Genomic DNA, 15035 nt, shown 5'->3' with positions numbered 1-15035 from the left:
TTATCCGAGGAGCGTGCTACTACAGAAATGCAAAAACTAACAGAAACAGAGGCTGCAACACAAATCGTGTACATGTTTGTATTCATATTTTAATACTTAACAATGTTTATTGGTAACATATTTTCAATTTTCTTTTAATAATGCAAAAAAAGAAAAAGGAAAAAAGAAGTTGTGTTTTCTGCAGTTGAGTTGATTACAGTGGAGGCTCTGTGGTTCTAGCTGTAGTTCCTCAGGTACACCAGTCTGTGAGGCTGGAACTTATCCCGACACAGGGGGCACTCTGCCTGTAAAACACATGAGGTCAGGTGAAGACTGCTCTACCATCTATTAATGCTTCAACATTAAGTATCATCAGTCTATCTTTAATCATGGCCATGTACTGCACTTACTGGTAATTAAACATAAATTTAAGATGTCAGTTGACCAGCCTAGCTTAGCCAGTTATGGACCGATCTCAGGCCTTTAGTTTCTATTTCAAAGAGACTCCTGTGCTGTGAAACAGCAGACTGAAAGGTTTACAGAAAGCTCTATTGCATGCAGAAGCACACATTTTCATTACATAGCAAAGACAAAGGCCTTGATGTCAGTTGATGTCTGAACTCAGATCAAACTGAGATGATGTTAAGAATCTTAGAAACCTTTTGTCTAACCACACTCTGGATGGCTTTAACGACCACGATGTGTAAATATGTAAGACTGCACAATATAGAGTGATGCTGAAAAAAACGAGTTCATATAATGATTAGTTCTGGCTGGACTGATAACAATGAACTACGAGTTATTATCAGGTTGTCTCAGAGGGCAGGTAAAAAATGCTGCAGTGAGTAGAGACAGCGTGTTTCTCCTATACTGGCTCCTCTTCATTGGCTCCCTGTTAAATCTTAACATCTGCTCCCACACAAGGTCTTGAATAATCATGCCCCACGGTACCAGATCACCACAGTGCCTCTTTTTATATACACCCACAAACCGCAAGCAAGCCTGCATTAGTAGCTGAAGGTGTGAAGCCGACTGTGCCACAGGAAGGCAGCCCAACAGAAAGGAAGCATGGTGGAGCAGTTGGTGTCTGTCTTTGCCTACTTTCAGTTTATAGGACTATCCGTTGGATGACGTGCCCAAAAAAAGGAATTAAAAATTAAATGTATCTTTTTTTCCCCCCATTTGTTTCTATCTTTTAATTAGATAGAAAAGTAAGACTTGCACTTAGGCACCTCCAGAGGACAGAAAGGACTCACGTCAGAAAGAAAACTGCATTCTTTCTGCTGTAAAACTTGGTCACTTGCTTTTTATTTCAGTTGTCAAGTATTGTAAGACTTTATATTAAAAGAAAATCTCAACAATCTCTGATGAGCATCATGAACATTCAGGGAGGGGCAGCAGTCTGTGAAAGCCAGCTGTGGGAGGAGCATAGCACGACCACACACCACAAATCAGCAGAATTCCTGTTATAGGAACAACATCTGCAGAGACCGTCCAGGGTACACCGGGATGCTGACCCTCAAAAACTACCTGTGCTCCTGTTCCAGGATTCCCCTCTGTTCATTGGTTAAACAAGCTAGCTTGTAGATTTAATCAGCTGTTAAGTGTCTTACTGGTGTAAATGTAAGCAACGCTGCCCACCACGACTGAACTGGCATCACTGTGGGCAGACTGGAAAATGTCTACATTCAAAGTTTCAAAATTTTCGATCAGTTATTTCTGCCCATTTTAATGTTCAAGTTATTAAAATTGTGCGCTTACAGTGCGTTTCATTAATTATCAAACATGTCAGAAGCCAATAAAAGGACATTGGCTTGGCTACAAATACCATTAGTGGCAGTAATCTAGTAAGCATTTTGGTTCTTTGTTACTTTATTTTGACAAGACGGCAACAGGAAATTAATGACAGCTGACACTGCTGTTTGTCCAATAACACTGAAGATGGTGCACACTGACCTTGGTGTTGCACCACTCTGTGATGCACTCCCAGCAAAACAGGTGTCCACAGGGGGTGGAGGTGGAGTGTCTCCTCTCCTCCAGGCAGAGGATGCAGAGGGCAGCTCTGGGGCCGGAGCTCTGTCTGTGCTGTGGACTACACAGACATACTTCAATTAAATGTTTTTTTGTTTTCTTTTATAAAGACATGAATTTCATCAGGTTTTATTCCTAGAATGCGTTTTTTGTAGATTAAATCTTGTTGGAACAGGAACGATGCCCCGACATGAGCACATGGTGCTGGGATTTAAGCTGTCACACCAGTGTGTACCTGAGCTTCCTGTGGAGACTCCACTCCTGCCTGGCTCTCTGTCTCTGTCTGAAGTTGTTGAGTTGCAGGCACACAGTGATGAGCAGCTGGAGGAGGGACATGACTCCCAGTAACCTGTAACTGCTCCCGACGGTGCTGTCGTTACTGTTCAGCCCTACCACACGCATCTAAAACACACACACACATTCATGAAGATACGAGCTGTAGGATGAAATGTCACTTTCATTGGACTCCAAGTAAAATCAGGGTCACAATTCTGCGAAGAAGAGTAGCACAGAATTCATCCACAGTGATACCAAAGATGATCTGATGTGTCTAAGTATGACAAATATGCAAAAATCAACAAAACGAAAGAAATCGGGGACAAATATTTCCTACAGCACTGGATTTTTTTAAATTACCTACATAACTAATATCAGCCACTCTCTTGGACAGGTGATGGAACGACCCGCTGACGTAAAACAGAGCCGAGTGGAGGCGATAGAGGAGGGTCAGGCTCTGCTGGAGGACAAACACAGCGTTCAGACACGCCCTCCTCTGGGGCTCTGAACACAGCGCCGCCGCTTTCTGGACCCATCTCCTCAGCCAAGACTCGAGGCTCCATGGCACAGACCCCACCTGCTGCCGACGGCGGCTCTCCTGCCCGCCTTCAAGCTCGTTCTCCAGACACACCAGCAGCTTGTCCAACAGATAAGGAACGAAGGCGTGGCAGAGGACAAACACACCTCGTCTGGCTGGAGAGGGGATCTGACGTTTAGTGGGATCCACTTGGACAATGTTAACATATTCCTCACCCAGAGTCTGATAGCCTGGAGAGGAGAACCATGGATCAAAACAGGAAATCTGCTGAATGCCTTAACTAAACATGGTTTATGGTGACTACCCAAGAATGTTGTTAGGCCAAAATATGCAAGATCTGACAACAGCTCGATCTCCTTCCTCCACTCCAGCCATCGTCTGGATCCTACAGGGAGATGAAGAAAACATACGGAGGCTACGGTCACCTCACTTTGGCAATATCATATAATATAATGCCCAGCATGAAATATGTTTGATTAATATCATCCCACAGACAAATATCTTTACAGTGCATATACACATGGATTATACACGGAGACAAACTTGTATTTGTCCGACAGCTTCAGCTTCTGCTTACATGGGTAAAAAGAAAACTCACAAGCTGCATGTTTCTGATCAAATAAAGAGTAGATTATAAATTAAATATTCCTTTATTGGATGAGAAAATCTCACTATATCATAACAGTTTTAGGTCAGATGGGCTGATTTTGGCTAAACAGTCCAACAGAGCAGAGACGATACAAACACCAAACGCTTACGTCAAAACACACACATGTGCAGCAGTCAGTAACATGTAACAAACACATGTAGCAGCAACATTGCTACAAAAAAACACCATGATTTATACAAGTGAAAAAAAATACTGCAGTAATTTAGCTCGACATTTATTTTTTCAGGTACATGTTGGTGTTCATTATGAACAAGTGCCATTATTTTGAAATCTAAAAATCTTGAAATTGACCGAGTACCACTGTAAGGGTATACAGCAGTTACAACGTTAGGTGGGCCAGACTTTCAAACTTAGGAATGCAAAACAACTCATGTCATCACTTCCCTTTGAAACCGGTCATATTTCACACATACACACCAAAAAGTGCATAAAAACCATACACACACACATATGTGTGTGTGTGTATATATTTATTAAGAGTGATCTGGCCAACAACTATAACCACAGATCTATGAAGATATTTTAAGAGGCCAAAAAAGACTGGATTGGTTACAATGTAGTTAAAATATCCTAGAGTCATAAAGATACCGTTTATATCTACAGTTTATATAAAACCCCTTTGTAAATAATCCTGCTCACTAAAGGCTGTTTCCCTATAAAAGTAAAGACATCAGAAGCACCTGAAGTCGCAGACCGGGATTACACCGGGAGACAAACACCTGTCGCATCGCAGGACGAGCCCAAAAGTGAACTACGTTAAAAAGAAGACTTTCAGTCCTTCTTATACCAGAATGACTGAGTGCCAGCTTAGCTGTGCTTCTCTTACCGGCCAGAGTCTGGAAGGCGTCGTTAGCGCTGTTTCTCAGAGAGCTTCGATAGTAGTCGTCCTTCTGACTGGACCGAATCAGCTGAGCCCGAGTCGCAGGAGCCAGGGGCATCGTCCGGTACAGCCGGTCACACGCTGTGACACCGAGATATCACCGTCCAGTGGACTGCTCTTCATTCACAAGCAGGCTGATGTCCAGTCGTCCGGTCACTACACGAGATAAAACGTGACTGGGCTGAAAACAAACTTAACAGCTCTTGTTCTTATCCGGGCTGCATTTCGCACACTCTCGCGTCCACTAACATCCACTGAGAGTGTTCAGAGTAGCTGCGGAGTTTTGAGCCGCTCCAGGAAACATTACTGGATACAGACAGCCAACACTATAACTCACAGCGCCTCTCAGGGGCAGGGAGGAGCATTACAAGCGCACAAGGTTTGGATTTCATATGATTGTGTTTAACAAGGTATCAAGCTGTCGTCTTATATTATGTGTTTAGCTTTTAAAACATACACTCCTAACGAAACCGCCGAAAACTCAGTAAAAGACCACCTGACCCTGTAAACTGAGCAACAGAAAGCACATGTTCAGAAGAGCCAGTGTGCATTATAGGTTCAAGGTTCAAGGTTCTTTATTTGTCACATGCATAGTTATACAAGTATAACACACAGTGAAATGTAGCCTGACACGCTCCTCGACATGTGCAAAAATTGGGGGGGGGTGTAGAGGAAGAACATTATATATATATATATATATATATATATATATACACATATAGTATATACACTGGGTGAATGTGCAGTAGTAGCAGCAAGCAGGTGAATTCTGTACATTAATATGAATAGATATCTGACTATTTTACAGGATAGACAATATAAACATATTTAAAATTCTAAAAAGCTGATATTGTAGAGATCTGTGTGTGCACGTCAAACAGATGAGTTAGACACAGTGAAAGCACTTACTGAAGAAACACGTGACTCACTGATGGACTCGGGCACAGTTAGACATATCCTCTGGAAACCATGGATGCTGTGCTATATAAGCTAAAAATATGGGTGACCATCCATCTAGTTATCGTAGCATAGTTCAAAAGCCAACATTGGTGCTAATGTGTATATTTTTGGCATGAGTTAGTCTAAGAAGCTTGGAAAGAAAGGACTTCTGGACTTCTTTCCAAGCTCTTTAGACCAGTGGTCCCCGGGCCTCGGACCGGTACCGGTCCGTGAGTCGTTTGGTACCGGGCCGCGAGAGTTGAGGCTCAGGTGTGAAATGTATGGTTTTCAGGGTTTTTATCGGTTTTCAGCGTTATTTTGTTATCGTTTTTATCGTTTACTCGGTTTTCCTGGGTCTTTTCACGTGTGTTATGAATAAATCTTCTTTTTTTCGGTACCGGTACTAGTTTTATTTTGTTGTATTTATCCGCGACACCTTAAAGGCCGGTCCATGAAAATATTGTCGGGCATAAACCGGTCCGTGGCGCAAAAAAGGTTGGGAACCGCTGCTTTAGACTACGATGACCTGGCTGACTGAGAACCTTCACAAACATGCGGCATGAGTTACTTACACATTTGTGAAAGCACCATTAATGCTGAAATATATGAGTCTGGATGCCAAATTGGCCTCATCTAATCTTTAATGAGAAAGATTTTCATTTTTAAACTACAGCAACCTTTTTAATAGCATCACTATATTGCTGATAGAAAGAGGAAGGTGTGAGAAGGAGTAAATCATTAGCAGTACACAAAGAGAGGCTGAGATTTCACAGTTACAACAGAAACATGTCATGTTTCATGAACCTCGTGCTTGTGTACAAACAGGTTTCTGAGACAGTGCACAGTGTATGATGGCTCAGTCGATGAGCTGAAGATTCATAAATGCACAGAGAAATATTAATCTGTTCTCTGACAGTCAAATTATATAATACAGCTTACAGGCGACTCAGTGAAGGTGAAGGTTTTAATGGCATCATGGATCAAAAGAAGGTGTTTGCATTCACCGTACAATGCCTGAGCAAGCACACGTGACTGTTAGACACGTGACTCACATTGGTGATAGTAAAGAACATACTGCATTACTTTAAAAGTAAAGAGTAAAGTAATGAGTAATACTTTACTGTTACTGAGTAAAGACTTTGACACTGGTCAGTTCACATGAGGGCGATAAAAAAAGACTGAGGTCATTTTGCATGTCAAACAGTTTGACAGAGTTCAGTATATGCAGGATATTCTCTGAAGACTGGATTCAGAAATGAGTTCCCTTCATATTCACTCACAGGCTGATCTTTAAATCACATGCCAAGAATTCGAAATGCAAAACAGCAAAAGCTGACCAGATTACAACACGACAATTGTAAAAAAGGAAAAATCCTTCAACTGGCCGACTAGTTCAATTAGCAGTCCAATTGTACATGCTACTGCTGTTGCACAGGTGATATTGCACAACTTTATTCTGGGTACACCAATGGGCCCAAAAAAATAAAATAAAATACTGAATACAACCAAAGAAGGGAATTCAGGACAATCAGTTCAATCGATTCTCTTTCACCTTGGTTTTTCTGTAATATTACACACTGGTATGTCTGCCCAGCTGCCAAAAAGTTGTGATACAATATGTCATAACCTTAAACTGTACTGCCAAAAGTAATCACTCACCCACTCAGACATTAACCTGATAGAACACCTCTGGGATAAATTCCAGTGGAGAATGCAAGCCCGACTGTCCAACATCAGCGGCTGACCTGATAAATCACTCCTAAAACCAACCTTCTTTACACCTTTGCATAAATATGGAGCCTGTATTTATATCCAGTAAACCCACATGGATGCACACTACAGTATGTGTGAAGTCCTGCTATAAGCTGGTTTTTAGTTTTTTCTTTGTATTCTGTGCTTTCTGCCCTAAAAACAAACACTTTGAGCACTTAAAGCACGTTCTGTCATGTGATGATCACACCTGCAGTCACACAACTGTGATGTTTGTAACCCCATGAAATCATACACTGCACACACAAATATAATGATGCACATCATTCTTGTTTATGCATAATGCCTTATCACTCATTTGGTGTCCAGATGTCAGAATGAATGAACCGAGTTTAGTCTCCACAGCGCTTTTTATCCGGGTCGCCTGCAATATTTTTTGCAACCAGCAGATGGCACAATTGAGCGACACATCAACATCTTGCCAACACAATGTGGATGCAGTAAGAGGAACGTGCTACAGTCCACGAGGCGTCATTAAAGATGTTTGACACTGAGGCTCTGAAGCTTGTTTCATCTCAGCCGAAGCGTCTCGTCTCACTGTGCCGGGGCTTATGTCAGATCTTTGTAATCACATGACCGACGACGCTAAGGCTATGAAACACCAGAGGTGACGTGACTGATTCAAATATTTGGTGCCGTTTCATTTGTCGGGAGATGTGAAATGAATGATCAGTGTTCCCTTCCTGCTTCACTTGCAACAACCTTAGCTATGCCTCCGTAACACTGATGTTGCTGTCATCTCACATAACAGAACAAACCTGTCAATCTAAGTCATGACGGAATAATAAGTAGTAACAGGACAGCACATTTGACATTAGGCCAGACTGCAACAAATGGCAGAGATGCTATCACCTGAAAAGGTTGTTAATTTTCATCAGATTTAACAAAACAAGAATTTAAGTTGAATTTTTAGGCGTTATGAAGTAAAGTTACACATTAGAACAAACAAAATAAACAAAGGCAACAACATAACACAAAAACTAACACATGTAAATCGTTTCGTTACAGAAGAAGAACTTTATGAAAAGTTAAAAGTTTTTTTGAATAATGGGTTTTATTTGGTGGAATAAAGAAGAAATAAAAAGAGAGCGCTCACTGTGAAACAGACTGAACAGCAAACGGCCAACATTTTCAAAGTGACCTCACAGCACAGAACATAACAAACATAGTTTTTCATCATCATCACAATGTTTGCTGGGAAAGGAGCTGTACCTTTGTAAAAGCTTGTTGTTGTTTTTTTTACCCTGGTGCTTGTTTTCAGCTCAGTTCAGACGAGACTGACAGTAACAGCACTGAAAACAGGCACTTTATCTGTGATAACAGTGACACTGAGGGAGGAAGACTTGATTAAAGTGCCTGAGGGGAAAATGTTTGTTCATTAAAAAACAAACAATGAGACTGTCAGGCTCAGGAGAGACTCTGAGGCAGTCCGTCACTTCAGTTCACAATTTATTTACACACAGACACCAGGTGCGGATATATACAGGTGAGGGGGCACAGGAAGAGGGTCTCCGGGGAACACAGGCACGGGAAGGGGATGGCTAAGTACACAATCCTTCACTGAAGCTCAGGTAGCTCGGACTCCGGCTTTTAGCTCACCAAACGGCGGTCCTCAGGCTGGCGAGAAATCTGACACAGGGAGGAAAAAAGGTAAGTTGCGGCACGAAAGAAACTCGGGAAAAAGCTCAGATTAGCGATGACACTGACGAGTGTTACACAATAATCCATTTGCAGGTGTCCGAGCCAGGGGCTGGAGCCGTCATGACTCCGCCCCGGTAGAGCGCAGTGTGCGGGAGGGGAGAGAGATAGCAAGCACAACAAAAACACTTGTAGCCATACAGAGTCAGCCGAGAAGGCACAGGGTCATGACAGTACCCCCCCCTCAACGGGAGCCCCTCGGCGACCCACCCGGCTTACCCGGATGCCGCCGGTGAAACTCGCGGAGCAGACCAGGAGCCAGAACCGCCGACCGGGGCACCCAGGAACGTTCCTCTGGCCCGTAGCCCTCCCAGTCCACCAGGTACTGAACGCCCCTCCCCCGCCGCCGAGAGTCCATAATGCGGGTGATGTTAAACACTCCTGCCCATCCACGAGCCGGGCGGGCGGAGGGGGCCCTGGAAGGAGGGCACAACGGGCTGGAGAGCACGGGCTTGACCTGGGAGACATGGAAAACATTATGGATACGCATTTGCGAGGCAGCTTCAGACGGACGGATACCGGATTGACCAGGGCCTCGATCTCGAACGGACCGATGAATGCCGGGGAAAGCTTCTTTGACTCAACACGAATGGGAACGAAGCGTGAGGAGAGCCATACCTGTTGCCCAACCGTATAGGCAGGTGCAGGGACCCGGCGGCGGTCAGCGAGCGCCTTATTGCGCTCCGCCGTCCGCAGCAGAGCGGCCTGGGTGGACCGCCAGGCCCGGCGGCACCTGCGGAAATGATGTTGTACTGATGGGACGGTATGCTCACCTTCCACGGCCGGGAACAGGGGTGGTTTGTAGCCCAATGAGGCTTCGAACGGCGACAGTCCAGTGGCTGATGAGGTCAGGCAGTTGTGGGCGTACTCAACCCAGGGGAGCTGCTCACTCCAAGTGGTCTGGTTGAGAGAGACGACACAGCGGAGTGCTGCTTCGAGCTCTTGGTTGGTACACTCGGCCTGTCCATTGCTCTGAGGGTGGAAGCCCGAAGAGAGACTGACCGTGGCGCCAATCTGCGTGAGGTAAATTGGGGTCCCCGGTCGGAAACGATATCCATTGGAATGCCATGAAGCCGGAAGACGTGGGTGGTGAGCAGCCGGGCGGTCTCCAGGGCCGTAGGGAGCTTCGGGAGGGCGATGAAATGAGCTGCCTTAGAAAAACGATCAACGATAGTGAGGATGGTGGTGTTACCTGATGACGGTGGGAGCCCCGTAATGAAGTCCAGCGCTATGTGGGACCAGGGCCGTCCTGGCGTGGGGAGCGGTTGAAGAAGCCCGGCGGGTGGTTGGTTGGGACGTTTGTTCCGGGCACATGTGGCGCATGCCATAACGTACTCCCTGGCGTCCTTGTCCAAGGAGGGCCACCAGAAAAACCGCTGGAGGAAGGTGATGGTGCGGCGGGCTCCTGGATGACAGGTGAACCGGGCAGTGTGGCCCCAGTGGAGCACTTGGGGTCGGACAGCAGCAGGGACAAACAATCGACCAGGGGGGCCCGTGCCCGGGGTCAGTATCCTGGGCCTCTCGCACGAGAGCTTTGATCTCCCATGTGACAGCTCCAATAACACAGGTAGCTGGAAGAATTGGTTCTGGATCGGAGTCCCCCTCCGTACTGGAAAACTGACGGGAGAGTGCATTGGGCTTCACGTTGCACGACCCTGGTCTGTAAGTGATGGAGAAATTGAATCTAGTGAAGAAGAGGGCCCACCTGGCTTGTCGTTAATTTAGGCGTTTGGCGGACCGGATGTACTCAAGGTTTTTATGGCCGGTCCACACGATGAACGGGTGTTCCGTGCCCTCAAGCCAGTGCCTCCACTCCTCCAGGGCCAGTTTGACCGCTAGCACCTCCCGATCACCGATGCCGTAGTTCTGTTCTGCGGGTGAGAGACGACGAGAAAAGAACGCACAGGGATGGAGCGTACCTTCAAATCGCTGTGACAGAACTGCTCCCACTCCAGAGTCCGAAGCATCCACCTCCATCACGAACGGTTGCCTGAGGTTGGGCTGACGGAGGATGGGGGCGGTAGTGAACTTCTCCTTTAGTAGGGAAAAGGCCTTCTGAGCAGAGAGGTCCCACTGAAAAGGAACTTTGGGGGAGGTAAGTGCAGTGAGAGGTGAGGCAACCTTACTGTAGTCCTTTATGAAGCGTCGGTGGAAGTTGGCGAATTCTAGGAACCGTCGGAGTTGCTGGTGGTTCGGCGGTTGAGGCCAGTCCACCACGGCCGGGACCTTCTCAGGGTCAGGTTTGAGATCCCCCCCGAGAAATGATATAGCCAAGGAAGGCCACCGTGTCGACGTGAAATTCACATTTCTCTGCTTTCATGAACAGCCGGTTCTCCAGGAGGCGCTGCAGGACCTGCCTCACGTGAATCTCGTGCTCCGCCTGGGACTTAGAGAAAATGAGAATGTCATCTAGGTACACAAAAGCACATCGATTAATAAAATCCCTCAGAACATCGTTAACTGGGGCCTGGAAGACCGCGGGCGCATTGGTTAAGCCAAAGGGCATGACGAGATACTCGAATTGTCCAATATGCGTGTTGAAAGCAGTCTTCCACTCATCTCCTTCCCGGATTCTCACCAGGTGGTAAGCGTTTCGCAGGTCTAGTTTGCTGAACACCGTGGCCCCCTGGAGTAGCTCGAAAGCTGAATTCAGGAGGGGAAGAGGGTACTTGTTCTTTACAGTGATCTTGTTGAGGCCGCGGTAATCAATACACGGCCGGAGCGTCTTGTCTTTTTTTGCAACAAAGAAGAAACCTGCCCCCACCGGGGAAGATGACGGGCGAATTATCCCAGCAGCCAGAGAGTCATTGACGTATCTCTCCATGGTTTCCCTTTCGGGCTGTGTGAGGCTGTAGAGGCGGCCAGAGGGGAGAGGTGCCCCAGGGAGAAGATCGATTGCACAGTCATAGGGCCGGTGTGGTTCATCCTGGCCGCTGTTTACATCCCGCCAGACGCGGATGCGCAAGCAGCTCAGGGCGCACTCGCGGAGCAGATTCTCCACATGGAGCGGACATACCCGGACTCTCTCATCATTGCTCTTGGGGACTTTAACAAAGCCAATCTGAGCCATGAGCTTCCGAAATACAAGCAGTATATTAAATGCCCGACCAGAGAGGAGAGGACACTGGACCACTGCTACAGCACGATCAGCGGGGCCTATCGTGCGGTGCCCCGCGCTTCACTCGGACTTTCTGATCACGTCATGATCCACATGATCCCCGCGTACAGACAGAGGCTGAAGCTCTCCAAACCTGTCGTGAGGACCAAAAAACTGTGGAGCAACGAGGCTGTGGAGGAGCTTCGCACGTGTTTGGAGACCACAGACTGGGACACAATGAAGGCTGCTTCTAACAGCTTGGACGAGTTTACGGACACTGTCACCTCCTATATCCACTTCTGTGAGGACAGCATTGTGCCATCACGCACCAGGGTGAGTTATAACAATGACAAACCCTGGTTTACTCCTAAACTCAAAAAGCTGTGGCTGGAAAAGAGAAAGGCGTTCAGAAGCGGAGACAGGGACTGCTACAGAGAGGCCAAGTACAGGTTCACTAAAGAAGTGGACATTGCTAAACATCAGCACTCTGAGAAGATGCAGCAGCAGATCTCAGAGAATGACTCGGCCTCTGTGTGGAAAGGTTTTAGGAATATCACCAACTACAAGCCTAAAACCCCCCACTCCACTGATGACTTGCTCTTGGCCAACACCCTAAACGACTTCTACTGTCGTTTTGACGAGCCATCAGGCAGCCTTCACACCTCCAACGGACCCCAACAATAGAGGCACTTTGGACACTCATTCCCCCACCTCTCCCCCCTCCATAGAGCCATCACCACCTTCAAACTGTTCACCTACAACACCCCCCTCCTCACCCCACACAAAAGAGGATTTCACACCACCTCCTCCCACCACAACTCTTCATATTCATGAAGCAGATGTGAGGAAGCAGTTTAGGAGTCTGAATGCTCGAAAAGCTCCCGGCCCAGACGGTGTGTCTCCTGCCACCCTCAGACACTGTGCAAACGAGCTGGCCCCAGTGTTTTCTGGCATTTTCAACTCCTCACTGCAGGCATGTCATGTGCCTGCCTGCTTCAAGTCCTCTACCATAATCCCTGTCCCCAAGAAACCTAGGATCACTGGACTAAATGACTACAGACCCGTGGCTCTGACATCTGTGGTCATGAAGTCATTTGAGCGCCTGGTTCTCTCCCATCTCAAGACCCTCACGGCCCCCCTCCTGGACCCCCTGCAGTTTGCATACAGAGCCAACAGGTCTGTAGACGATGCCATCAACATGGCCCTACACTTCATCCTGCAGCATCTGGACTCCCCAGGAACCTACGCCAGGATCCTGTTTGTGGACTTCAGCTCTGCCTTCAACACCATCCTTCCAGACCATCTTCCGAGGCAAGCTTCCCAGATGAATGTGCCTGATCCCATCTGCGGTTGGATCTAACTGCAACTATCCTGCACGTGACATGAAGTCCCAGATGTGACTGAATACGAATTTCGGTGCGTTCCGTTTGACATCATGTATCTGATGTCCTCAGTAGCTGTGTTCTGTTCTCCTCTGTCTTCTCTGTATCGTACAATATCTGTGCCCTGTAGCAATTCATGCTTCCTTACAATGCACTACCGTCTAATTCGATCTGTACAAAGTTCTCTTTGTCAACTTTAATTGTACAGGGTTATTATGTCGTCGACAGGCACGGCTGAGAGAAGCTCTGGGATTCCGACCACACGACTGGTCCATAAGTGCTGTTGCTAAATTCATACGTTCTGCTTTCGCGCTTGATGTCTGGGAACGCTGGACGTGCTCTCACTTGCAATCGATCAATCGCCGTAGCAGCGCACTGGGTATTGCGGTAATTTGAGGGACTTTGAGAGTAGGTTTTAGGCATCTCGCGGTGAGTCCTCAGGGTGGTTTGTGGCAGCCACAACAACCTGGTGCTGAATGCCCAGAAGACAGTGGAGATTATTGTGGACTTCAGGAAGCACACAGCTCCCACTCCCCCCCATCATCCTGACTGACACCCCCATCACCTCTGTGGACTCGATTCCGCTTCCTGGGTACCACCATCACCCAGGACCTGAAGTGGGAGCCCACCATCACCTCCGTCATAAGAAAGCCCAGCAGAGGATGTACTTCCTGAGGCAGCTGAAGAAATTCAACCTGCCAACATGGACGATGATGCAGTTCTACACTGCAATCATCGAGTCCATCCTCACCTCCTCCATCACCGTGTGGTACGCTGGAGCCACTATCAGGGACAAACAGAGACTGCAGCGTGTTGTGCGCTCTGCTGAGAAGGTGATTGGCTGCAGAACTCCCATCTCTGCAGGACCTGTACACCTCCAGGACACTGCGGCAGTGCAGCCCGGATCTCAGCTGACCCTTCTCACCTGGACACAGTCTGTTTGACCTGCTCCCCTCAGGCAGGAGGCTCCGGTCCATCGCACCAGAACCTCTCGCCATAAGAACAGTTTCTTCCCCTCTGCTGTTGGACACATGAACAATAACCACATGACTGTCCCCCCACTAACACATGACCCTACGCTGTGTCACTGCATCATTCCATGTTTGATCATTTGCAGTTTCTGCAGTTTTTGTTTGTTTGTTTGTTTGTTTGTTTTGCCTCTGCGTACCACCGCAGTGGATTTTAAATCAAATTAAAATATGAACTTGTAGACTTTCACCTTTAATTCAAAGAGTGTAACAAAGGTTAACTCAAAAGTAATTGAAAAAAATACAGTGATTTGAAATATGAGGACTGTTTTTAATACTTGGGTGAAAATCCTTTGCAGCCAATGAATGTCTGAAGTCTACAAACCATTGAGATCATTAAATGCTGCACTTCCTCCCTTGAGATGCTCTGTCACACCCACAGCTATACAAACAACCTTCAGTTGCTGCTTGTTTGTGAGTCCTCTCTTCAGAGTTGTCTTCAGGGACTGAAAAGCTCTGTTGAGTTGAATATCACATTTCTCTTGGGTTGTTTTCCCATTATGCATTCAGCCATTATCCATTTACATTGTGAAGAGCTGCCTGGTCAGTTTTCCAACATTTGCCTGAATCTGACCGGTGCTTAAAACCATGTACACTTCAGAATTCATCCTGCTACTTCTAGCAGCAGTCACATCATCAATAAAAACTAGTGACTAGTTCCACTGGCAGCCAAATATGCCCATGTCACAACATTGCTTCCACCATGTTTGATAGATAACATGGTATGCTTCAGATCATGAGCCATTT

At 46.7% G+C, this 15035-nt stretch overlaps 1 protein-coding gene across 2 annotated transcripts; it reads right to left on the bottom strand.

Annotated features, from left to right (window-relative positions):
- Window positions 1–64: 64 nt before the first annotated feature.
- On the bottom strand, window positions 65–4709 carry pex10 (peroxisomal biogenesis factor 10). 2 transcript variants are annotated; one of them, XM_005942716.1, is made up of 6 exons: window positions 4321–4709; window positions 3129–3209; window positions 2651–3054; window positions 2246–2412; window positions 1936–2071; window positions 65–284 (listed from the first exon to the last, which is right to left on the bottom strand). In XM_005942716.1, exons 1-6 carry the CDS (start codon window positions 4430–4432, stop codon window positions 216–218), a joined length of 969 nt encoding a protein of 322 aa, XP_005942778.1. In that variant the 5' UTR covers window positions 4433–4709; the 3' UTR covers window positions 65–215. The 2 variants fall into 2 exon arrangements, with proteins under 2 accessions (XP_005942778.1, XP_042084618.1); XM_042228684.1 differs by having other exon boundaries at window positions 65–280; window positions 4321–4695.
- Between the last annotated feature and the right edge of the window lie 10326 nt (window positions 4710–15035).

Source organism: Haplochromis burtoni, unplaced genomic scaffold, assembly GCF_018398535.1.
Source record: "Haplochromis burtoni strain Fernald_Lab_line unplaced genomic scaffold, NCSU_Asbu1 Contig_342, whole genome shotgun sequence".
NCBI lineage: Eukaryota > Metazoa > Chordata > Actinopteri > Cichliformes > Cichlidae > Haplochromis > Haplochromis burtoni.
The sequence above is the reverse complement of the archived record's forward strand: the minus strand, read 5'-3'. Positions and strand labels throughout refer to the sequence as shown.

Bases quoted from the DNA above. Each gene is read 5' to 3' on its own strand.
- pex10 (XM_005942716.1), bottom strand. From the start codon at position 4,432: ATGCCCCTGGCTCCTGCGACTCGGGCTCAGCTGATTCGGTCCAGTCAG. The intron at 2,072-2,245 runs GTACACACTGGT...ATGTCTGTGTAG, and splicing joins AGTCTCCACAGGAAGCTCAG to TCCACAGCACAGACAGAGCT. The intron at 285-1,935 runs GTCAGTGTGCAC...TGTGTTTTACAG, and splicing joins CAGAGTGGTGCAACACCAAG to GCAGAGTGCCCCCTGTGTCG.